We start from the raw sequence: 25,993 nt of genomic DNA on the forward strand, positions 1-25,993 counted from the left end.
CAGCGTCCAGTAGGGCCGCTGGTTGTAACCGCCAGTTTGGTCTAGGATTGTCCCACCCAGGCACCCGCAGGGTCATGAGGACCGGGCTATGGTCAGAATATGTCCTCGGGAGGTGCACTACATCAGTCACTTCTGCAAATATCTCTCTAGACATGAGAAAGTAATCGAGTCGTGCCCATGAACCTGTCAGTGAGGTGAAGTGTGTACCTTCCGTGCGGAGAGGATGCAGGCATCGCCATGCGTCTATCAGGTTGCCTTCCGAGATTACACCTTCCAGAGTCTCCCTGGATCTGGGTTTGTATTGTGCCGCCCCATCAGCCCCATCTAATCGAGGCACCAGTGCTATGTTGAAGTCCCCTCCCCAAATGACATGCCGGGATCCCACGTCTAAAATTTTACCCCAAAGCGTGGTGAAAAAAGAGGGCATATCCAAGTTGGGTGCATAACAGTTCACTAAGGTGACGGTGTCGCGGCCTAGCCGCCCCCACAGTAAAACGAAGCGGCCCTCTGTGTCCGCTAGTACTCCACCTACCTGGAAGGGTACTGTGCGTTTAATTAGGATAACAACAACCCATCGCATAAGTAGAGTAAGAGGAGAAGGCACGGGTAGTAGCCCATTTACAACCAAAAGAAGGACGTGTTCGTGGCGAGATGTGCGTCTCCTGCAACATAACAACTTGAACATGGTGACGATCTAAATATGCGACAACATTTTGACATTTTATAGCATTATTGAGACCACGTATGTTCCATGATAAGCATCGCAATTGTGCATCAGATCCTGAACCCGCCATAACAAAAAATGAGTCTTGCACACGTGACCTGCCAGTGTAGGTGCCTAAAAGTCATTAATACGTACATGATGCCAAACAGTATAGTGAACAACCAGCCATCCGCTGTCCTTACCAAGCCATCCTCCCCCTCAACAGTACACAACCCCCTTCCCACTACTGCATCCCAATCATGCCAGCAGCCATCCATCCCCACCCCCCTCCCCCTCCCACCTCTCCAGAACTCCCAGAACTTGTGCCCATGACTGGGGTATACCCGTAGGGGAATCAACATCAAGGGCGCTCAGCCACTTCTCCCTCTGGTCGCCTCTCGCACTGTACCACCCTCGGTAGAGGCTAGGGCAGGGAGAGTGGTCCCTGCAATATCGTACCGTTAGAAGAGTCAACTAGTCTCATACTGCAAAAGAAGTGGCAATACCATTTGTGTTAGTGTCATTAGGGCAAGCTCTATAGGACAGCACCGGGCCAATCTAATCCATGAGGAGCTCTGCATGTCAATTGTCTTCTTCCACCAGTGATGGATCCTCTTCGAGGTCTGTATTATCATCTCGACGTCTCCTCTGTGCTTCGCGGAGCGTCTTTAAGTAGTCCTCAGCTTTATGTGGGTCAGTGAAGAAACTCTGTTTACCCTAGTGTGTTATTCTCAGCTTCGCCGGGTATAGCAGGGCATAGTCCAACTGAGCCTCTCAATTTCTTTTTGACAGCCAGGAATTTGCGTCGTTCCTCCTGCACAAGAGGAGTGAAATCAGGATATAGGGAGAACGTGACGCCATTGCAGTGCAGGTTCTGTTTGGTCCGAGCAGCTCTCAGGGCGACATCGCGGTCGCGATAGTTAAGCAAGCGAGCAATAATTGGTCTAGGCGGCATTCCAGGCTTAGGGACGGGAGCCAAGACCTATGCGCCCTCTTAACAATGAACTGAGGTGAGAAGGCATGCTCCCCTATTGACGCTCGGAGGATTTTCTCCACATAGAGTTCCATCCTGCCAGTGTCTGTGGACTCCGGAACGCCCGTGACGCGGATGTTGTTGTGTCTGCTGCGGGCTTCCAAGTCCCCATTCTTGGCTGCTATAACTCTAAGGAGATTGTCCATACGGGCAAGTTGAGATGTATGAGTGGCAGTGAGGTCGTCGCTGTCCGAAATCCGCTGCTCCGTCGCGGTGATCCTTTTCTCATGCTGATCTACTTTGTGTACCAGGGCATCCATCCTGGAGGACATCCTGTCCACTTTCTCCACCACTGTAGCGAAGCCCTGGCGCATTTCCTGAAGCAAACGGTGCATATCCAGCTCGGACGAGGGGGAGGATGCCGCAGCAGTATCCGCACTACTAGGCCCCGGCTCGACCGATCCCGGCTTCAACCCCTTCCTGGCACCCTCAAAATTAAATTTCGTATGGCGGTTCTCTATGAGCACCATCGTGCTTTTGCGCCTCACTTGCTTCACCGTCCCGGGATATGCCAGAGCTATGGGGTACGTCAGAGCACCTTCTGACCTATCCACCAACAAGAAGCGATGCCAGTAAAACGCCGCGGGGCTCATCAGATCCTTGCAAGTGAGGAGCCGGACCAGCAAGATAGCAGGGCGGGGGGTTCCCAACCAGAGCAGCAAAAAAGTGTGAGCGGACGGACGCGACGCGGGGGGTGAAGAGATAGCAAGCGCCGCACGCCGCTAGCACACTTGTGGCCGGCTCCCCTATGCGTCCAGCACCTCAGGGGCTCACGGTTTCTCCAGCGTGGTAGGCCTTGGGGTCATCAGAGGTCAGAGCAGCAGTGTCAGTTAGAGAGCCCCGTGGTCAACGACGGCCGTCCACTCAGCCTATCCCGGTTCCGGGTGAATCAGGCATGGCGTGTCTCCCGGGGGAACAGGGCGCCCACACCCTCCGACATCTCACCAGCGGGATCCCCGTCGCTGCAACGCTCCGCACCTAGGCCTCTTGGACGGCAGGAGAGCTCTCGCCGCAGGGTCACCCTACACGGTTCCCGGCCACAGTCTGGTCAAACGGCTGCCCCGCTGCTGGTGTCCGGGGCAGGCTTCCGTCCCCCTTCATGCCCAGTACCTGTAAGCCACCGACGGGAGGCTAGTATCACAGGGGCGGCATCTTATCGATGGCCGCCTTGCCTCGCGCCACCTTCAGCACGGCACGGCACCGGCTCGGCTTCCACTGTTGCAGGCAGGAGCTCGACCTCCGGCAACGCTCCAACGAGGTTCACTGTGTTCTGGGGGCAGGTGCCAGCGGCCAGGGTCGTCACCAGGGGCAGAGCAAGGCCCCACAGCCAGGCCCCTGCTCGGGGCCTCGCGCCTCGTGGCAAGCACCGGTCTTGCGTGCTCGCCAGTGCCCGAGTCTCCTGTCACTGCGGCTCCATAGGTAGTACCGGCAAATCTTGCAGAGCCGTTTTCGCACCTCAGGCGTCCGTCAGCGGTCCGGTATTTGGACCGAGTGCAGTTGAGTCGCCACGGTACCTATTCAGCTAGTTTTGAGCGAGTCAACTCTCCAGTTGGTAAGGATTTATAGAGGGTTAATGCTGCAGGGAACGGGAGCCACGCAGTTAGGCGGCCATTCCGTATGTGCGCCCTCTAGCGCCCCGACTGGGTGTGAGTGCTTGATTGGTTCAGATGCTCCGTCCATCACCACCCCCTTTTGTACCGTAATTCCCCAAATCAGCACCTCCTTCATTGTCAGTTTTATTATATCTGGAATTTTTTTTTAGTCATACTCCTTGGTGGGACATGCAACTGCATGCTACATGTTTATGACTATACACAGAAACATCTTATCATGGTTCTGAATCAGTTGATATTTATTGTGAGTCCACACAGTGTAGATACTGTGTTGTTTTGGTTCTGTCGTTGGGACATTTATTCATTATTTAAATTTGATTTATAGGTTTTTTACTTGTATAGCGCATGTACACATCAATTAGTTATTGGCGCTGACCTATAAGAGGCTGAGTTAGGGCGACAAGAAATGAAAGGTTACAAAAATGTATTAAAGAGATATTTCAGTTTTCTTCTAAACACTGGAACATCAGTAGTAGGACTGATCACTTGTTAAGAATGAAGAAAGCACAGGCACCATCCTGTCCCTATTGAATTTAGCAATCAGGAACATCTGCTTTCTTAGTGTAGTGTTCTCTGGTTGACACTGAAATGCAGAAACTTATCAGGTACAGAATGGTGCACACACCTAAGCTTCTTCAGAAGGAGAGAGGCAGATGAAAATCCTAAAGCACCTGTCAGCACTATTGGTGCAGCATTCTGGCTACAGTGAAAACAGAAAAAAGTATACTTTGAAAGACTTAATTAAAGTGTGTTACCCAAATAGTGCTTATTAATGATATGATGGTAGTCTGATGAATTTGAATAGCTACATCAGGAAGGATTTTCCTCATTACTTTCAACTGGGAGAAATTGGTAGACAAAGCAGAGACCTATGGAGCTAGAGATATCGGATTCTCAGATATGACCACAGTTTCGGCACAGTAACAACTGTCAAAGTGCAGACTCCAAGCCCAGTGGGTCAAAATCTTGAGACCCTTCACCTTTTAACCGTTCACCAGCATGATTTGTTTGTTACTGGATTTAAGACTCAAAAAGTTATCAGTCATCCATTTAGCAAACATTTGCAGGTTGTTGTGTAACCTCCAGCAAGCACCCAAAGGTCATATAAGCATAGAATGATGTAGGTTCCATTAGCAAGCATGCAAATGAGCATGCAAAAAAACTGCATACGTTTGGCTAATGGCTGAACAAAGATATTTAACAGGTTTCAGTTGAAAGCTAATTAAGAGAATTTCCAAAATGTAACTTCTTTCACTTCTTATCCAAAATGTCTTCAAGCACAATGTTGGACGTTCACCTTCAAGAACTGCTAGAGATAACACAATAGAAATAAAAATCACTTCCAAACTACATTTCTATTTTGAAGCTATCAAAGACTAGCCATGCTTGGAACGTAGAAGATTTTCCAATCCCGTGAAGGGAGGACGCATACACCAAGTGTGAGAGGTCCTGGAATACTGATCTTCAGTGTTAGTCCTTCTCTTATACTAGTCTTGCAGATAGAGTTTGTGTAATCCAAGGGTTTATGTCTGGGCTTGGATCGAGGCAGCTCTGCCACTTGTGTATCCATGCACACAGAATCTAGCGATGGATCTGATCACATAAAAATAGGTTGAACGTTTGTACCGGTAAGACCAGAAGGCAGAATGCCCTTCCACACCTCCCCCCGGCAGCCCTTATCAATTAACACTGCCACCATTATTGCTCTGTCAAGTAGTAGTCACACTCACTAGGGAGGGAAGACATACTGCGCAATTTCAAAAAAGTGTATGGCTATGAATCAAGGGCATAACTAATGTTGTTGCCAGAGTATCTGCATTATGGTTAGTGTGCATGAAAGCACAAAAAAGGTTAAAAAAGATCAAAATAATAAAGAACACGACTGAGGATCAATTTGGGTAAATCAGGGCATGAGTGCACACTCACGACATTATGCAGGGGACCTTTAAATCCAAACAATCGGTCACGTGTTCCCAGTGAGCAAGACATTCCCCCTGCCTGCCACAATCATTAGATATAACTTTCTATTAATTGCTCGCTAAAAAGTCCCCTAACTCAACTGCCAGAGTCCAGCAGATGAGTGGACTTTATATTGCGCAACACACAAAGGGCCAGATGAACTAGCCTATTTTCAAGTACCAAACACTGTTATTCATAAAATCGGTGTGTTTCCGACTGCAAAATAGGTGTTTCTAATGTAGAAAACTCATTTTAGTCTGTAAACATTTACCGAGTCCTAAAATGGGTTTCTGAATGGTTATTCTTTCACAATTTAGAAGGGCTGTGTTGTGGACGTCCCTTCCACAATGTGAATCTTTAACATGTTACTAGTGGTTTGTGACTGAGATTACAGTCAAAGTCTTAAAAAATTACTTTATTTAAAATCAATCACATGGTGGTCTGCTGGCCTTTGCAGGCTACATTCCCTGGAATTTTTTACCAGAATGAGTTACAATTTAAACCTACCTAATGAATATTAATTAAGCAGGTTGAACAGTGACAAACTCAGATACCTTGTTTTCTGAATGGATCTATTTATACATAGGATAATTTCCCAAAAAAATGTTTCTGGTCGCAGCAGAAATGTGGTACATGTGTCTTTATTTCTAGTACCTAATGCCAAAACAGAACCCTACTTCAGAGGAGACTCTGTACCTGGGTGACCCTCCTAGAATGCCCATTACTTACTCAACAGATGCTGCTACTGCAAATACTATCCCTTGCATACTTTGAAGAACCAGTAAGCCCATCATATTTTATGTATGGAAATGCACCTTACTGAATGGGTAATTAGGAATTACTGTAAAGGTACATTATGTATTATACATTGAAACTTTTGTTATGAATTAAAGACTTTTATAACACTACATGGGAATTCAAATTCTGTGTCATTCAAGTCTTACCAGGAGTTAGTCTCGACTGCTCATCCCTGCTAGACAGTCAAAGCCTGAAGAGGAGTTTCTCGGCATTCGTGAGCTTTCAGAAGTATGTGGGTCCAGAGGTTCCAGTGGAAAATGGGCATTACCTGTTACAAGACCTGCCTAATTCCTACAGAGTTTCCTAAGCAGCAGGCAACTGGCCTAAAACATGGTCTCTCGAAGACCTGCCTGTGATAGGAACTGAAGTAGAGGGAGTGCATTGTGGCAGCAGTTCCACAGAAAGGAGGATTCCCCAAAAACTTATCAAAATAAGGCAATACATCACCAGCAGTAATTGGCGACAATATCAAAATTGTACACAATTAAAGAAAATATTGCAGTAGGCTTTGTGAATATGACCTGTGATTCACACAAAATGCAAAACAGCATCTATATATAAATCAATTTCTAAATCTCTACCTATTGATATAAAAAGTACAATTAGCTTTACAAACCTCAATGGTACTTCCATCTGGTAAATAGTATTGCGCCTTCTCAGTCTCCAATGTCTCATCTTTTTGTGGGTTTATTGACAAGTAACAGGCACGCTAAAAAATTAAAAAAACTTTGTTGAGCAAGCAAAAAAATCTACACACAGCAGTACATGATCTGTTTTTTTAAATATATTAGACAGCCAATCACTAATGGACAACAATCAATATGACAACATTTGGCATCAGATAAGACTATAGATTTGAGGGTCTGTTATCCAGCTTTTTTGGTGTTAATAATGAAAATAATCTTTGAAATCCCCGGGATCAAGGAATTATTCTTCCAGAAAAGTAAAAGGTGAATGAATACAAACAAATACATTGTTACATGACAAACATGCAAAGCTATCCAAGACAGAAATTATAGACGAGTGCAAGGTGGAACTTTCAAACATTGGATAAATCGTCTATCAAAAGCCTGTTGACTACTAAACGTGATACCCAAATGGATAAATATACCTTTACGATTATAATGGTGATCTTAATCTGCACACTCTCATTTGTATGTACCCTGCTGTCTTGTGGATTGAACAGACACAGTTTCCCAAAAATACTTTTTAAGAGGTGTGGCCAACGCAGGGACACAGGAGAAGCACCCTCACTGAGCTCCGACAGTCGGGCTCTCGCTGAGACCCATGATGCCGCTAGAAGTGGACTGACATAAGAAATTATGAAAGCAGAAGAGCTCCGTGAGCAGGGTAGGCAGCAGCATGGGTTGACAAGCAGAATTAGGCCTTAACCAGCACAGATTTTTGATTGGAGTTCAAGGAGAATTGTAGCCGCTATCAAGATGGCCGCCATGTGACTTGGGGCTTTGGGTGAAAAGACCAGAGCGGATGGAGGCACAGGAACAGGCAAGACAAGAAATCAACTGAAATGGTCAACACAGTAAACAGGTGGTAGGAGACAGGTGGATTTGCAGCCCCAAAACACTAGGATATTTGTGGGTGAGGGTCAGCACTGTTGATTGGAAGGCTGCTCAGCTCACGAGCTGGTGGATGCCATAGGTGACAAATAGTTATATTTTTGTTTGGTGTACCCTTGCGGCAGGATAAGCTGAGGCTACCCCCCAACAGCGACTAACACTCGATTAATGGCATTGAGAGAACCGGCTCTTCCGAACATATTTGTGATGGGGGGCTGGGGGTGTCCAAGATTAGAAGGTGCTCAATGAACTTCCCCAATACATAGATGCACTGATCTATGATTGAACCTCTGACTGCTTCACATACTTAACATAGAACACTGCTTTTGGACCACAAATGAAAGGGCGCTGAGATTCCTTACCTTTGGATTTCCCAGGCGTCAGGCTGGATCCAGAAACTTTTGCTGAGCAATACCCCTTGCACGTGCAAAAATTAGTGACGCCTGCGCGCCTGGGTGGCACCTATATAGGTACCACAACGTCATAACAGACGCTACCAACATCACACGGAGCCGAATGGAGCCATCCGACAGCGCACTCAGGGGGTGCTCAGCAAAAGTTTCTGAATCGAACCGGGCGCCTGGGAAATTCAAAGGTAAGGAATCTGCAGCTAGAACTCTCTATCAGATAGAAGATATACAAGTACTCTTGACAGAATTGAAGAAGGACATCAGTTTACTACATCAGGCCTTAAACATGTCGCTCTCAGAACTGGATCATTCAGTTTAGAAAATCAAAAGGAGACTGGTCCAGATGGCGAATAATCGGACAGAACAATCCCATGAAAGGGGCGAGCAAGCCCTTAGAATAAAACCCATGGAATAACCCCACCAAACAATGCTGGACAAACTTGACAAAATCAAAAATAGTTTCACGTAAAGCAATAAATGCGTAATGGTAAAGAAGTGGCCAATAATGACCCAGAAGCTTAATTACAAACTCTCCACTTCCAGCTACTTAAACTATATGAAGATAGTTATCTAGTATGGTATACTCAACGTTCCAGCAAAAGATGAATTTAACACCAGATGAATTCCCATGTGTTGACTACTTTCAAGAGAAAGAGAAGGTTCTTTGATGCCCACAAGCAGGAAACGCTGCTTTTCAAGGCAACACAATCACATTTCTACAAGATCTCGGTTACAACTCGCTGGCAAAAGATAAAGACTTTAAGGAAATTACCCTACAATTGCATAAAAGAAAATTCCTTCCATTAGTTCCAGCTGTACTTTGCTATCAATGGGAAATGCAAACCAGTAAGAGGAGCAGGAGGCAAGGGAATTACTGCACCTGCTGGTAACTACATCTACACCATTTTTAGGCCAAACCTGCATCCCCAGGCGAACCCAAATACCCAGCAGCTTGGGAGACTGCTGTCCGCTGGCCCTGAAGTTCAGGCGCAAGGCCAGGGAACACAGCAGCAGAGGCCTAGACAGGGCTCTTCTGCTCCAACAGCATCCTACCGGACATGTAGGGCAAAGCGGGCCGCCATGAGTGGCTGCAACTTAAGGACCAGGGCGCTGAGGTGTCAGGCACTAAGCCCCAGCTGCCCCAGTAGATTAGCGTATACACCATCAGCAAGGACATGGCCCGCCCGGGAGGAAGTGGGAAAAATACCAGAATAGATCGCCACATCCTGTGAGCAAATTCCTGCCGCCAGATAGGGCCTCAGACGATGTTGCTCTTTCCTGCAGCCTCCTCCCTGCCTTCCTGCATAGTGCCAACCCCCTTGGGGGAGCAACCTGTTATTAATTGTAGAACTTCAGGGTAGGGGCAGGAGAGAGTCCCCCCTCCTCATATATGCTGGACTGTGGAGCGGCTGAGTCCTGCAGTGGGGGGTCCTACAGCTGGCACTACCTCATAGGGACATCACAGACAAGAGGCGGGAGTGCCCTGCCCCGCGGCGGACACAGAAGTGGAGGTACTGCCAGCGGCAGACCCCTCAACACTACCCTGGCCTCCCTTCCTCACCCACATCTGGCAGACCGTGCACCTTTTACTTCGGGGGGGGGGGGGGGGGGGGTAGACTCTCTCCCCTGTGTCGCATCACCTTTTCTGCGTCGATGATCAGCCTCTCCCCCTAGAACTACGAGGGTCCTCTCAGCATTACTTCGGCTAATATACATACTCATAGCACCGGGTTATGCAGATTAGACCCCCAGTGGCCTGTCCTCGCCTCCACCAGGTGGCAAAGACTGGGAATCAGACAGTGATCTGTCCAAAAGCCACCATCATCCATAACACCCCCTTACCAGACCACACACTAATCATCCAGATTCACGGAGTGAGGTACGTCCAGCCTCGGCCCATCCCACAAGACAGTCATGAACAAAATAAAACACAACAGCGGCCTCTACCCCCCCCCCCCCCGCTCTCTGTGGCAGCCAGACACCCTGGCCTCGGAAACCCCTCAACGCCCTCCGTCCCCCACGGCGCACAAGTTGGACGCAGTTCTAGAGGCCATCGAAAGCTCCTGAACCTCAATGGAGTCCAAACTGGACTCCCTCATGAAGGAAATGGGATTTCTTAGAGACAACCATAGTAAGTTGACGGACTGAGTGGCAGATGGAGAAAAAACATTGATATCACTGCAATCGCAGACAGACAAACATCAACAGTCCATTCAGGATTTGCAGAAACTAGTCTGAGTTCTCAAGGAGTGGGCGGACGGAGAGGAGGGCTGCTTCCAGAGGGACAGTGTCTGAATCCTGGGGTATCAAGGGGCGAGACCCATTGTCCTCTCCAGAAGACTGGTTCCGAAACCTTGTTGATCCCACTGACCTCACTCCATTCTACTACTTGGAGAGAGCCTATCAGGGTTCCTAACCTGCGGCCCCTACCGGAGTCCCCATTGTGCCCAATAATAGCGAAAATTCTCCATTTTAGAGACTGGTGAGTTTTTCCGAAAGCAGCTAGGGTGAAGGGTGTTGAAAATTGAGGACAAGACTATGTTTTTTCCAGATAACAGAACTGCAAGGGCTGCGCAAGCATTGGAGAGAGATGACCTACACCACCATTTACTTGGCTTATGCTTGAGGAGCGATAATCTGGGTTCATCTAGGGGTACCCTTCAAGGCCCTTGATATGATCATAGACAGAGAAGGCAGTTACATATTGATGGAGGGAAGATTGGATGGGTCCTGTGTCCTAGTGGGGAGTATATATGCTTCAAATGTGTTTATGGGGCCAATCTGGAACACGCTCTCTGAGATCCATGCGCAAAAAACGCATGATCCATGGATCCCGGGAGGAGTTTATAATTGTGCACTCAACCTCCATCTGGATCACTCCCACAAACCACTTCCTTGGCCACCCACATCATCAAAAGGAGCGCTTCACTGGATGAGTTCGGCATTGGGTGCTTGTGGATTCCTGGAGGGCTAGACACCGCAACACCTGGGTCTATTAGTTTTATTCTGTGCCTCATACTCTGTATGTGCACCTCAACTGCAATCGCTGCTCCAACGCCATACTGGGCTTATTACACAATGCAGACTACCTAGGGTGGGTGATCCCGGATCATGATGCCCTTGTGGTCCATATGCAGTGGAATGCCCCTCCTCCCTAGACTCCCACAAGGCATTACCCCAGGGATTGTCTGGAAGACCCAACCTTTTGTGACTCCCAAGAATCCCATATCCGCCAATAGTTTGCGGAAAACCACACCTCCTCTACCAGGGCAGTGGAATGGGATGCAATGAAGTGAAAACGAAGGGGCTATGTCTGCAAGAGGTGACAGGAGTGCGTAGTACCCAAGATAGAGAGATCAAGGCTATGGAGCGCAAGTTGCTGGCCCTGGAAAGGGAGGCAGATAATGGTGACAGAGGGGACCTGAGCAGGCTAAAGCCAAGAAACAACACTCTGTCCTTTTGAAGCGCCTAAGATGCTTCAACTTCAGTGCCTATGCTGCTAAGGTACACTGCGAGGTGGATAAGTCGGGCTACCTGGTTAATATGCTGCGACACCCATCCTAGCCCCATACTAGAAATACCCTCCCCAATCGGGAGAGCCTTATGCATATAGTACATTTCCTCACACAACATGTCACGCCATATGCTCCAGCACACCCACTGCAGGGCCTACCGTGCCCCCCAGGGATATACACTGTGCTGGATCTATGGCATTCGCATCAATCACCACTCCTTAGACACGATAGCTGATCTCTCTGTGGAAGGGAGATTGCTCACCTTTGAGCAACTCGTAACAGAATATGGTGTACCCCCAAGGCAATTCCTAACATATGGACAACTCCGTCACACTTGCCAAGCTTTTTGATCCACAGTGGACAATTAACCCCCAAACCCAAGCAGTTCTAAAGACATTGCTCCAAATGGGAGCCAAATAGCACTTCATCACCTGGATATACAAAAGTGATCAGGAGCTATTTATTTATTTATTTATATTCTTATATAGCGATTGACTCGACCCCCGAAGGGGTATCTCCGCGCTTGTGCCTTTAGAAGAATATAGCTTATGCTGGTCCATGGTCAGAGGAATTTAATAGACTTCTGATTTAAGTTAGTTACATGTTTGTCAATAGATGGGTTTTAAGGGACTTTCGGAAGGTTAAATGATTAGTGATTTGTCTCAGCATATGAGGCAGTGAGTTCCAGAGGACAGGTCCCATATGGGCGAGGGCACGGCCTCCCTGTCTAGATCTTTTAATTCTGGGTACCTGTATTAACTGCAAATTGCTGGAACGTAAAGAACGTCCAGGAACATAGGGTAAGAAGTTTTTTTCCAGATACTTGGGTCCCGTACCTGACAGACATTTGTGAATTGTAGTTAGGATTTTAAACTTAATGCGTTGCCGCACTGGGAGCCAGTGAAGTCTAGTCAGCAAAGGGCGGGGGGGAGTCCTAGGTGGAGCATTCAGGACAAGCCTCGCCGCAGTATTTTGGACTATCTGCAATTTGTTAAGATGTTCTTCATTCGCTGACAAGAGAAGACCGTTGCAATAGTCCAATCTACTGATGACTAACGCCTGGACCAGTGTCTTCCTATGGCTGTCGGGTAGGTATGGAAAGACCCTTCTCAGCAAACCAATGACACGAAAGCAGGTGCCGGCCACTTGGTCCACATGATCTTTAAATGTTAGTGCTTGATCTAATAGCACCCCCAAGTTTTTAACGGTCCGTTTAGGGCTAGGGACAGGCCCCAGTTCCAGAGGCCACCACTCAGGGGACCACAGTATTGTTGCTTCCCCAAACAACACAACTTCAGTTTTTCCTACATTGCATTGTAGGCAGTTCATAGCCATCCATTCTGACACTGCCCTCATTCCGTCTGCAAATGATTTTTTTAGTGCAGGCGTAAAGGTCTTAAAAGGGAACAGAAGTTGTGTGTCGTCAGCATACGACACCGGGGTGAACCCAAAAGATCTTACTAAGTCAGCCAAGGGGGGCACATACACATTAAATAATGTGGGGCTTAGGCATGAGCCCTGTGGCACTCCCTTGGTGAGCTCCCTAGAGATGGATTTGTAGGGGCCCAACCTGACTTCTTGAGAGCGGCCTGAGAGAAAGCTCTCCATCCAGGACAGGGCCACACCCCCCAGTCCCACCTCCCTCAGACGACCGAGAAGCACCTCATGTGACACCGTATCGAAAGCAGCGGATATATCCAACAGCACCAGAATCATGGACCCCCCTCCATCCAGCGTCATCCTGATGTTGTCGGTCACTGTTAGGAGGGCTGATTCGGTGCTGTGATTGTGCCTGAACCCAGATTGTGAATAGTCCAGGCCTCCCGTTGCTTCGATATGTTTGGATAGGTGGGTGTTCACGTGCTTCTCAGTCATTTTACCGATGTATGGCAGGAGGGAGATGGGCCGAAGATTCGAAAGATCTGTCCATGGGAATGCCGCTTTTTTCCTTATTGGGTTCACCACCGCTTTCTTCCATTCCATAGGGACCTGTCCTTCTCTAAGTGAGATGTTTATCACAGACTGAATAGGAGGTCCTAAAAGGGTGATCAGAGGGGCAACCATTTTAGCAGGAAGGAAGTCATTGGGGGATCCAGATTTAATGTGGCTGATAAGAAGGGAAAGGTCTGTGTCACAGATTGCCGGGAAGGATAACAGTTGGTTTTCGTTTTGTATGGATGAATTAGATGGGGGCAAGTCCTTGTTCCCAACACTACTAGAGGCCATTATTTGATCATAAATAAGATTTATTTTGTTTTCAAAGAACACTGAAATCTCATCACAGAGGATCTGAGAGAATTCATCGGGGCTCTCACAAGCTGTAGGCTTTACGAAACTCTGTAATATTTTGAACAACTCCCTTGGGCAATTACCCGCCTCCGTGAGTTGTTGGGTGAGACTGTTCTTCCTGGCATGTTTTATATTTTTATAGTAGGTTGCCTGGGCCTCTTGAAATATTTTCTTATTCTCCTCAGTTTTCAATTTCCTCCATATCTTTTCCGCCCGTCTGCATTTTTGCTTCTCTTTTCTAAGTTCCTGTGTATACCAGGTTTCTTGCTTTGAAAGGGGATATTGTTTATGTAGCTTTATTGGAGCCAGAGTGTCAATGGCTTGTTTAAGTGAATCGTTAAAGCTGGCTAATGCTGTATCCACTGAGTCCTTATCTGTGAAGGTCGGTTGCTTCCAACCTTCCAACAGCTTCTCCACCGATACTTTATGCCACTGTCGACGCCAAATTGGCGGAAGTGGCACTTTATTTAATGATTTTACCGGGCCTAATAAGGTAAACTCTATCAGATAATGATCTGACCATTGGATTTCTCTAGCAGGTGAGCATATTACTTTGGTGCACCAAGGGGAAGATATCCAGGAGTGGAGCAGGCCCTGGAATCTCCTGGAATGTTCAGTTTAAAAACATTACATTTTCCATCCTCCACCGGGCCTACCTCACTACCGACCAACTTAATTGCTATTTCCCTCATGCACATATGCGCTGCTCCCGGTGCCAATTGGCATCAGCCGATCTGTGTCATATGATCTGGTCATGTCCCCCCCTCGCCTCATACTGACTTGTTATACATGCGATTCTATGCGACGTTATGGAGATTTCCTATATCTACTCATGGGAGGCCTGTGCCCTGGGTATTTTCAAGCGCCGGAAGCGCCAAAAGGAGCGCACCCATTTTTCTAGCAGGGATCTCCTGTTGGTGAAGAGTACATGGACTATGAGCTGGAGGGTGACATCAGCAGCGCCTCTGGCAGCATGGCAAGAGGCGGTCTGCAAATGGGGTAAAGCATAGAAAGAGGCCCTACACTACAAGGAGACTTGTAGACTATGCAAAATTCCCATCTCTGATGCCTGGGACACACGACTTGGCCAATTTCGCTAGCTCATTCCACACATAGGTTCCTCTCCCATTCCACCACCAAGAACATACAAGTTCTTTGCTGCACCTTACTCGACGCCAGCAATAGTCACCCAATCTTTGCCTGTGACGCCCCAGAGATTATACCACCCCCGAACATGTCTGGCATCTGCGAGCAATACCTCATTAGCATGCCTTGGATGGCTACGTCCCACTATGACCTTGACTCAGAAGCTAGGGCCTGAGTGACATCTCATACTAGGCCCAACTATTGACATCCCTTAGTTGCTGATCCGCTTCCTCACCCACCAGGCCCCAACCCGCATACCTCCCCCCAGTTCATTGTTAGCTTTCAGAAGCACTTTTTCTGGATATGTCGTCAGCTGCGTAAGCAACTGATGCACTTTTACCCTCTAGAATGTGTAGGCACGCCTTTTGGGTCACCATCAACCCGATGTCTACATGTTATTGTATAAAAATGTACTTACTATTGTCTCTGAACACGGTCGTCAACCTCACCACGATGAAAACTGTATTAATGTGGCCTTATGCTTTTTTGACAAAACTAAATACAAACAGTTTTAAAAAACAAAAATCAGACTGGGATTGGAATTCTTAGACGTAGGAGCATGTATCCAAGAGGCCCAAATTCAACAACGTTTGGATTGGAATTACAATCCAGAGAAAAAAGCTTCAGGTACAACTACAGCAAATGTTATCTAAAGTTCCACTACACTAAATAATATGTTTGCCCAAAACTCACACATTGCCTCAAGCAACATTAAACAGTTTAGATTACTGGCAGCAAATAACGAGGCTAAGGACTCCACTTCTTACCCTTTGCCAATGACACCAATAACACATAACTCTGACGTTCTACCAGGCTTGACAGATTTGGGTTTCCATAGCTTGAACCAAGCTTGTAGGCCATTGTTGAATGGCCTCTTTGAAAACAGAGACCTCTTAAATATGCAGGAGATGAAAGATTAGCTAGGTCCGACTCGAGAACACTAAATATCATTCATCTCAAGTGTTACAATGGGTAAGCAGACAGGAAGTTAAAGAGTCTGCAAGCAGAAAAAACACTAATCTGGAGTGCCTGTTTGCCAACAGACTAAGGCGAACGACACCTCAAGGCTGTACTGATATGGCCAAGAACGTAGACTGCTAAAAAAACACAAATATGGATTGAACTTGGAAAGGGACCTAGAGATGGAGATTCCCGACAAAACTTGGAACAGAGCTGCCAAGTCTTCTATTAGCATACTGCATAGAGAAAATGCATATTTATGAGTAGGGGGTACCTTTCCGCCATGAGATTAATGGCAACGTTTGGGGGCTCAAAACTGAATGAGGCTCTTCGCCACTTGCGATGACCTAACATCATGTATCATGCTAATTGTCCACTGTACTGTTCTTAATAGAGCAGTACTGCCAATGTTTGTGTCTTTAAAAAACAAAACAAAATAAAGTTATTAAAAAAACATAAGATATATTTTAATAATTCTCTTGTAGCAATCAATCAATCAATCAATCAGGTCATTTGTAGAGCGCACTACTCACCCGTAGGGTCTCAAGGCGCTGGGAGGGGGGGGGTGCCGCTACTGCTCGAACAGCCAGGTCTTGAGCTTCTTCCTGAAGGAGAGGTGGTCTTGGGTCAGGCGCAGATTGGTCGGAAGTGAGTTCCAGGTCTTGGCGGCCAGGTAGGAGAAGGATCTTCCTCCTGTTGTCGCTCTTCGGATGCGGGGGACGGCGGCGAGGGCGTGGTTGGTTGATCTGAGGAGGCGCTTGGGAGTGTAGAAGTTGATCCGGTTGTTGAGGTAGCTCGGGCCTTGGTCGTGTAGGGCTTTGTGCGCGTGGGTGAGGAGCCGGAAGGTGATTCTCTTGTTGACCGGGAGCCAGTGCAGATCTCTCAGGTGTCCGGAGATGTGGCTGCGTCGGGGGATGTCGAGGATGAGTCTCGCCGAGGCGTTCTGGATCCGCTGGAGTCTCTTCTGGAGTTTGGCAGTGGTTCCGGCGTAGAGGGCGTTGCCGTAGTCCAGTCGGCTGGTGACGAGGGCTTGGGTGACCGTCTTCCTCGTCTCGGTGGGGATCCACCGGAAGATCTTACGTAGCATGCGCAGGATGTTGAGGCATGACGAGGAGACGGCGTTGACTTGTCTGGTCATGGAGAGGGAGGAGTCCAGGATGAAGCCCAGGTTGCGTGCGTGGTCCGTCGGTTTGGGTGCGGTGCCCAGGGCGGGGGGCCACCAGGAGTCGTCCCAGGCGGAGGGCGTGGAGCCCAGGATGAGGACCTCCGTCTTGTCTGAGTTCAGTTTCAGGCGGCTGGTCGTCATCCATTCGGCTACGTCTCTCATCCCTTCGTGCAGGTTGGCTCTGGCGGTGGCGGGGTCGTTGGTCAGGGAGAGGATCAGCTGGGTGTCGTCGGCGTAGGAGATGATGTTCAGGTTGTGTTGGCGTGCGATGGCCGCGAGGGGGCTCATGTAGACGTTGAAGAGGGTTGGGCTCAGCGAGGATCCTTGGGGTACGCCGCAGATGACTTTGGTGGCCTCTGACTTGTACGGTGGTAGGCGGACTCTTTGTGTTCTTCCGTCGAGGAAGGAGGTGATCCATTCCAGTGCCTTCTCCTGGATTCCGATGTTGCTGAGGCGCTGGACTAGGGTGCGGTGGCAGACAGTGTCGAAAGCCGCGGAGAGGTCCAGGAGGATGAGGGCCGCTGTTTCTCCGTTGTCCATCAGAGTTCGAAGGTCGTCGGTGGCGGCGATGAGGGCGGTCTCGGTGCTGTGGTTCGCTCGGAAGCCGGACTGTGAGGGGTCGAGGGATCCATTCGTCTCGAGGAAGGCGGCCAGCTGTTTGTTGACGGTCTTCTCGATGACTTTGGCCGGGAACGGGAGGAGCGAGATGGGACGGTAGTTCTTGAGGTCGGTGGGGTCTGCTGTGGGTTTCTTGAGGAGAGCGCTGAGTTCGGCGTGCTTCCAGCTCTCAGGGAAGGTGGCGGAGTCGAAGGAGGTGTTGATGATGTCCCGCAGGTGGGGTGCGAGGACAGCGTCGGCCTTGTTGAAGACGTGGTGAGGGCAGGGGTCAGTCGGAGATCCGGAATGGATGGAGTTCATGGTGCGGATGGTGTCTTCGGTGCTGATCGGGGTCCAGGTGCGGAGGGTGGTGGATGGTGGCGTCGTTGCGGTTGTGGCTTGCGTTGGTTGGTTGTTGAAGCTGTTGTGTATGTCCGTGATCTTGTTGTGGAAGTAGGACGCGAGGGAGTTGCAGAGGTCTTGCGACGGGGTGATGTCGTTGTTTCCGGCGTTGGGGTTGGAGAGCTCTTTCACGATGTTGAAGAGTTCCTTGCAGTTGTGTGCGTTGTTGTCCAGCCGGTCCTTGTATGCATTTTTCTTGGTGGCGCGGATCAGTTGGTGGTGTTTCCGGGTGGCGAGCTTGAGGGTGGTCATGTTGTCCGTCGTTGGTTCCCTTCTCCAGGCTTTCTCGAGGGCTCGACAGTTCTTCTTGGAGCACCTGAGTTCGTCGGTGAACCATGGTGTTTTTCTGCTGCAGGATCTGCTGGGCGGGGTCCTCAGAGGGGCGAGTTCGTCCGCGCAGTTGCTGATCCACTTCGTGAGGTTGTCGGCGGCCTGGCTGGGGTTCGCTGAGTTGGCGGGAGGGTGCTGGTTCAGGGAGGCGGTGAGCTGGTCGGCTGTGATCTTGTTCCAGCTTCTTCGAGCAACCTGTTGCTGGAGGTGGTGGATCGTCGTTCTTCTGAAGGTGAAGTGGACGCAGCTGTGGTCCGTCCAGTGGAGTCCTGTTGCGTGGCTGAAGGTGACGTCTTTGCTGGATGAGAAGACGGCGTCGAGTGTGTGTCCGGCGAGGTGGGTGGGGGTGGTACTACACTTAGGTAAAATATGGTCATGCCCCCACAAACCACTTGCTTTCTGACCACTGGCAAGTCCCTGATTAACAACAAACCCAACAGTGTAAAGATTCTTCCCAGGAGTGTGTTAAGTCCCTAGCTCTGTACTGTTCTTGAGGTATCAAAGTCACCTTAAATGCAATTTTGTCTTACTCCTATATCCTAACTCTCGCCTTTTCCAGAACCCTGGGTAGACTCAACACCACAAATAAAAGAGGAAGAAAAAGAAGTGAAAGGGAGAAGGAAAAAGGCAGCATCAGCAACCCACCCATTAATTTAAATAAACAGATTTCTTAAAATCTTTAGTCCAACATATAAATCGTTTCAAATAAAAGCATTGTGAGCTTAGTGGATGGTTTCACCCTTCGAACATGTCACAGTCACTTGACTTTGGGGTATGGACATTCAACATAGTGGATATCGAAAGTAAATCCACGTGGGATGCCAAAAGTCTTCATGCTAAAAAAAGACTCCTGGCAAAGGGTACCTAGGTATATTTGGGAAGTATCAGAAATCCTCAATGTTGAATTCCCGAAGTCATCCAGAATATTCAGATACAGGAGTCAAGGTCAGGTCCAGTGAAGAAGAGGAGACTTCTTATTCCCTATTGGAGTCAGCAGGCCAATAAGGTACACGCCTAATTTCCTCCCATTATACCCTGACAGACACTCATCCCCAATATTGGAAGGCTTTTCAAATAATGAAATAAACAATTTTAAAGAAATCCATGCTTCCTCCACAAGTATCAATTGAAGACAATTACCAAGTGTGATTTAAATTCAGTAAGAAATTCATTGGATCAAACTGTTCATTTTGCATGACAGTGCCACTCTTATTATAATTTATTTCATTAAAAAACGTATAATTTGTTGTGAAATTCCAATTGTTTAGTACACTGGAGCAGCGCACACGCATTTTATCACTGAATGCACATCTAGGATACAAAGCTGAACGCTAAGAGGACCTAACTGAAGTCTCTGAGGTATAGTTTATTGTGTCATGAAAACTTTGTGTGTCAACTTGTGGCTCTCATATTGAGATTTGAACGGTCCCAAAGTAAACAAGCATTTACAATGCAATAGTTCTCGCAATGGCATTATTTTGAGCTATTGGCATTGTAAATGTCATTGGTTTTTTTCCTTCCCTTCGTGAAGCATTAATCAAATGGTGTAATGCAAAATGGCAATAGCTCACTTTGTTGTAACCGAGAAAACTATTGCATTGCATTTTTACTAGAGTGAGTTTGTATTGTAAATGGTACTGGCTTTTATTAATGTTATTTTTTTATCACATTAATCTAAAGCATACAAAATGTTAATACCCACTCATTTTGGAATAAGGACTCTGAGTGGATATTACATATACCCATGCATTGTTACTATGACTGCAGTTACAGGTGTGAGATCACCATCACTGCAGATATAGGTGTGATATCACTATCAGTGCATATATAGGTGTAATGCTGGTGCACTTTTGTGCCGATATTGCGGTTCGCTTCTTCAGCTGAGCTCTGGTTGCAATAGGGTGCAGGCCTCCCGGTGTGGGACAGGCATAGGACGATGATGCTGTGGTGAGTACAGTATTTGCAGAAGAAGGTAATTGTAAAGTTTTCCTGACGTGGAGTACTCACAGGTTATAAAGATAACAAAATGGCAGCACTGCTGCATCTACGCTGATTTTGCCACAGCATTGTAGCCGGAAGGCTAAGTAGATGGGGTGCCTAGACAAATGCCCTTAATATCCAAAAGCAGCTGCAGCAGGTATCATGATTCTAGCTTTGTTATAAGCCAGTATCCCACGAAGACGGTCATAAGTACTTTATGAAGGAAGGGAATAGGTGAACATCAACGGGAAGCTACGCTCGTCTTTCCTGACCTAGTACATCACACTTGCTTTAAAATAACAGCAAGAAAGCGGGCATTTGGACACAGAATAAGTCCACTAATCGTGGTGCGAGATGCCTCTCACTCCATGACTTGTCATGGCCCAGGCTTGTGATTAGCTTAGGCGTACACGTGATGATAGGCTAGAAATTGTATCCAGACCTAGCCGTCATCATTGAGTGTTCACCAGCAAGATAGGCCATCCGTGTGAACACAGGCCTACCACTTCGTAACACTGTAACTCGGCACTAAAAGTCAATTACCAGTGTCCTCAAGCATGAGGTCTACAGAGAGCCCAAGAACCTTCCAGAAAGGTGTGATGATATCAGAGAAGGTGGCTGCCTGAACCCTACCAAGCAACACAGCAACGAAGGAAGCTCATTTGAACTGGTGATGCTCTGCAGATGTCAGTTCAGATGATAGGTGTACGGGAGACCTGGGACAGGATGCAGCTAGGATCGCAGACCAGTCTGCCTCTTAGGGAGAAACTGCTCTATATGAGAATAAGAACGAGCTGGAAAGTGGCAGCCTTGCACGCGACGTAACGCCCTCTCACACAGACACTGCTCAACCCTTAGTGCAGGCTGCTTGTGCCACGGAACTGGTGTCGGAGTGTCTACAGATAGCTTTATCTTAAAATGCCCTTTCGAGATTACATGTGCACCAAACCAAACTGTAATTCTGCTTTTAAGCTCTTTTAAATTGCCTGTGAAGCATCAATCCACTCCTTCTCGCTAATCATGTCCGAAAGGAGGAGGTGGTGGGATACGGTTTAAAACTAGTATAACCGGACAACCTGTATTACCCAAGCAGTCAGAAGCAAGCTTCATGTCTGCACTGTAACCAATTTAGGCCCATTTTTCTGTCCACCCTTGAAACCCATCAGTAAAGCCAAGGCACCTGCGAAACTTTTAAGATCTTAGAGTTGCTTTTCCTTTCTATTATAAAGGTCTTAACTCATGCTTTCTACGTGGAGTCGAAGCCATTTTATTGATCGTCGTAATCAAAAAGGTTGACCTGCAAACATTGTAGGTTCGAGCAAAGTTCCTTCAGGGACAAGAACATATGTGGTTGTGAAACACCTTCATGGACAAACCCGGGGCTGGAGTAACCACATGCTGCAAACAACGTAATTGTAACATCTCTCCCCACCAATACACATTTGAGAGTCACACAATGGAACCCTACACCCAAATCTGGTAACGTAAAACAGAACCCAACAAAAGACCCTATTTCCCACAAGTCTTAAAAAAGATTTTCCTAGCGATTAAGGCGTCAGCTGACAAACCTGACAATTTTAGTTCTAAATCTGGCATCTTTTATTTTGTGAGCCTAAAAATATTTACTTCTACCACTGCCCTGGGTTCAAGATACACTAACACTTGCGCCCTTGCACCGGCAGAAAGGGAGCGGGTGGGAGACCACCTGCGGGGTTGTCTGCATTGTGAGCGAATTTTGTTACCGGGGCGGTCGGCAGGCCACATATCTCGGGGCATGCCGCTCGCAAAGAGGGGGTGCGCAGCGGCAAGCCTCAAGAGAGGATCCTGGTGGGACTGCCATTCCTGCTAAAGCACTGACTGCCTCCTGTTCCTCCAACATGGTGGAGGCTGTGCACCCTGCACAGCCACAATCCCCGCAGTACTAGAGATACCAGGAGCAGCGTGGCTAGAGTCCCAAACAAGGGAAGCGGTGACAGGGTGGGCGCCCACCAGAGTGGAGTGCACGACCCACCACGGCAGCAACGCCGCACAAAGCCCTCATGGCCGCCACTTGCGAACAGCAACACTGCGCAGCGCCTTTTTAAATCGCCCTCACTGACAACACACACCGCGCCTCTACAACCCATCAACCGCTCTCGCACAACCTGCAACAGGACTACCCATCAATCCGCGCACTGGCAGCAAACAACACAATCTCACACCGCCAGCAACAAAAAATTTCCAGTGATAGACACGTGCTGCCACAGCGAAGCACACTACAGTGTAAATACACCCTTCGACCTCTGTAAACCAACACGTGGGCAGAGGGGGCTGCTGGACGCCGAGCTCGGGGGAGGAGGTTGCGGGGAGCCTGGGCTACCGCGTCCAGCGGACACATGAAGGGGGGAATAAATGAGTACGGATAGTAAAAAGGAGCTAAAGTGGTGCCAATGCGGCCGGTGACCATGTGGGTGAATGAAGGGCGTTCCCCTTCCGTACGTAAATATCTACAGGCCCCAACTCCTCATTAGCATAAGCGTAGACCCTTGTAACCACCCGTGACCAAGCAGGGAAAAACAGATAACCTAAACACACCGCCCTCTCTCCTTTTGGGACGGGCCATCCGGACTGGATCGTTTGCTTCATGGTAACACGCCTCCTTTAGATAAGAAATTGCTTCACGACAGACGTGAAGCAGACAACCCCGTCCGGATGGGTCGGACTTAAAGGGGAAAGGGTGGCAACAAAAAAAAAAAACTCATTTCCAATGGCAAGCCACTGGTTAGCATAAACGGTGACGCCACCCAATAAAAAAGAGGGGCGGGGCTTCAAGTACCCTTCTGAAATCTCCTTGATCACAAGAGGTCTCGCCGAGCGAGCAGCACAGGGAAGACATGGCTTGGCAGTTCGGGCTGGACTGTTCCCATGAGGCACAGGGTCAGACTGATTTGCATATAGCCATGTCTGAACTGGGGTGGCAGAGTGGGCTAAAGAACGGTGATGGATTAAACCCAGATCTTTTGACTGGATGTGAGTGTTTGATTGATTCAGATGCTCCGTCCATCACCACCCCCTTTTGTACCGCTTTTGGCCGCCATAAGTGTGGCAGAGTATGCTCAGACGTGAGTCCCTTGCTCACTTTGCCACTGGATTCAAGCAAGCCGGGCTGAAGACGGCTGGAATGCCAGAAACCGGTCCTCGGAAGCTTGTTTCCGGGCCAGGGAAGATATGGCTTGGCAGTTCGGGCTGGACTGTTCCCGTGAGGCACAGGGTCAGACTGATTTGCATATAGCCATGTCTGAACTGGGGTGGCAGAGTGGGCTAAAGAACAGTGATGGATTAAACCCAGATCTTTTGACTGGGTGTGAGTGTTTGATTGATTCAGATGCTCTGTCCACCACCACCCCCTTTTGTACCGCAACTCTACAAGACAACTGAAAATTATAGTTTTAACATGTTGCGTTGCAAGATGTCAGAAAGTAGGCCGGTGAAAAGGTTGGCAATATGGCATCCAAAGGAGAACAGCTTTCGTTTTAATAGTAGTTTTAGGGATATAAGCAGGTGATAATGTGTAAGGCATCCATGATAAGAGAAGGCTGGCAACGCTGATGGTTTCTTCAGTGTAGTATATCTTTATGGAGAGGTATTCTTTGTCCATGTCAGTTTTCAACATTGAGTTCCCTGACAGTGAGGAAGTTGCCAACAATCCATTTCTTGAAGCCTATCATCTTCCAGAGCAACTGTTATGCCCCAGTTTGCAGGCTTTCCTCACTAGAGATTCAGAGGTGAGTTATTTAGTGCTTTAATGAAAAATGACTTTCAGTCGGCTTCACAGATCAGATAAACGCCTTTTCCATCATTTGCCTCAGTTTATACTTCCATGCAGTAGGACCTCATCACAGCTACTGACGGTTAATATGACCAATTCTCCAGTGTATTTCCTCCTGCAAACACTTGGCAGATAAGGTACAAGATCTTTTTATACCTTTTTCTTCTTAAGAAAGGGCACTTCATGAACAGTGAAGGCACTGTTCCCTTGAAGGGCAAGCACAATTAACAGAACAAAATTCAGATTGTACAATACTGGAATACGTCTCTATTCCTACAAAGTCATTGGGTGAAAGCAAAACAGATAATCTGGTTGGAAACCGTTTGTCAGAAAGGTCAAAAAGCAAGGGCCAGAAACCCTGATCACATGACTGGAGTAGTGGGCTTGAATTAACCACAGCCATCTTATATAATCACTTGCCACTCCAAACAAAGACCAGTCATATGCACACCTGGCTCGAGCCTGCTCCAACAGGAACAGTCCAGCTCCTGTCCCATCTTCAGAGGAACAAATGCAACTGTTTCAAAAACTGAAGGTACTTCCAGAAGAACTTTAAGTTCTGGCTACCCTAAGTGATTAGTGTTCTGGTTACATCCTGACAGGAGACTTAACTGCTGGAAGCAGATCCGTGTCAGCAAGACGTTCATGGCACAAAAGGCAACACATCTCTGGTCTTCATGCTTATTGAGACATATTACCTAATGGATTTCTTTCAGTGTTGCATTTAAGCACAGAGGTAATCAACAGCTTGTGCAAAGAGTCGACTCGAAAGGGCGACGAGCAGGGCATGAAAGCATGAACCAGAAGGCTGTCAAACAAGGAGCTTGTCTATGCAAGCTTGAGAGACGCTATGCCAATGGTGAAGAGGACTTGGTTAGCCTTACGTTTAATGCATCTATGATGTGTGCCTTCCTAATGTTTGTTGTCTGAAGTTCCCAAGCCAACATTGTGCCAACCTTTTTCCTATGAGGCCATCTCCTGTTTTGACTATATAGAAGGAGTCTTTGTTCTGAGATGGATGCTTCATAACACATTTGTTCCCCTGTTTTCAGTCACATTCCTCACCTAACTATTTCTCTTTTTGTTCCTGATTTTGTCCTCTACTCTTCAGCGGAATTTCCGTTCGAAATTGTAGTTCGGCATGAATGCTTGGCTCCTTCTCAACCCCGGTTCAAGATGGGTTGGCTGCATTGCTTATAAAGCCCTGTAATACTCAGTAACATTAATTGAGAACTATTCATCGTCAAGGAGGTTTTTTTCTACACTTTGTGGCTTTTTCTTTCTAACTGAAACCCTATTAAAGAGACATGTAATACCACCCATATGTATAATAAGTACAGGATGGCACTATGTCTAATGGGAGGAGTTGCCCCTTTCTCTGGCAATCAGGAAGAAAACTTTAGAGCACTTCACAATGTCCAGACTTTGAAAGTGCAATATTTTCAGCTCATGAATATATTGCTTATTTGGCTCTATTTTCTTGACTACTTTCCCTTTCTCTGAAAAAATAAGGAAAACAGACATTTCTGCGTCCTAGTAACACATAAGCACATTACTAAAATTGTGTGTGTGTATATATCCTGTCTCTGAACCTTGTACAAAGCAACATGTATTTTCAAACATTGTTTGTGATAAGCCAAATCTGTTAAAAAAGTGCTCTGGTACCCAAACATGGGAAAGACCATTCAGCATATATTACTATCAATGA

The 25,993-nt window shown here is 47.6% G+C and overlaps 1 protein-coding gene across 1 annotated transcript in view; it reads right to left on the reverse strand.

Moving 5' to 3' along the window:
- The window catches only part of ACTR1A (actin related protein 1A), a 262,729-nt gene that overhangs the window by 167,070 nt on the left and 69,666 nt on the right, over positions 1–25,993 (reverse strand). The window contains exon 7 of the mRNA XM_078643654.1: positions 6,723–6,815. Coding sequence (XP_078499780.1) covers positions 6,723–6,815 — 93 coding nt within the window. The remainder of the gene's footprint in view (positions 1–6,722; positions 6,816–25,993) is intronic.

This window comes from Lissotriton helveticus, chromosome 5_1, assembly GCF_964261635.1.
Source record: "Lissotriton helveticus chromosome 5_1, aLisHel1.1, whole genome shotgun sequence".
NCBI lineage: Eukaryota > Metazoa > Chordata > Amphibia > Caudata > Salamandridae > Lissotriton > Lissotriton helveticus.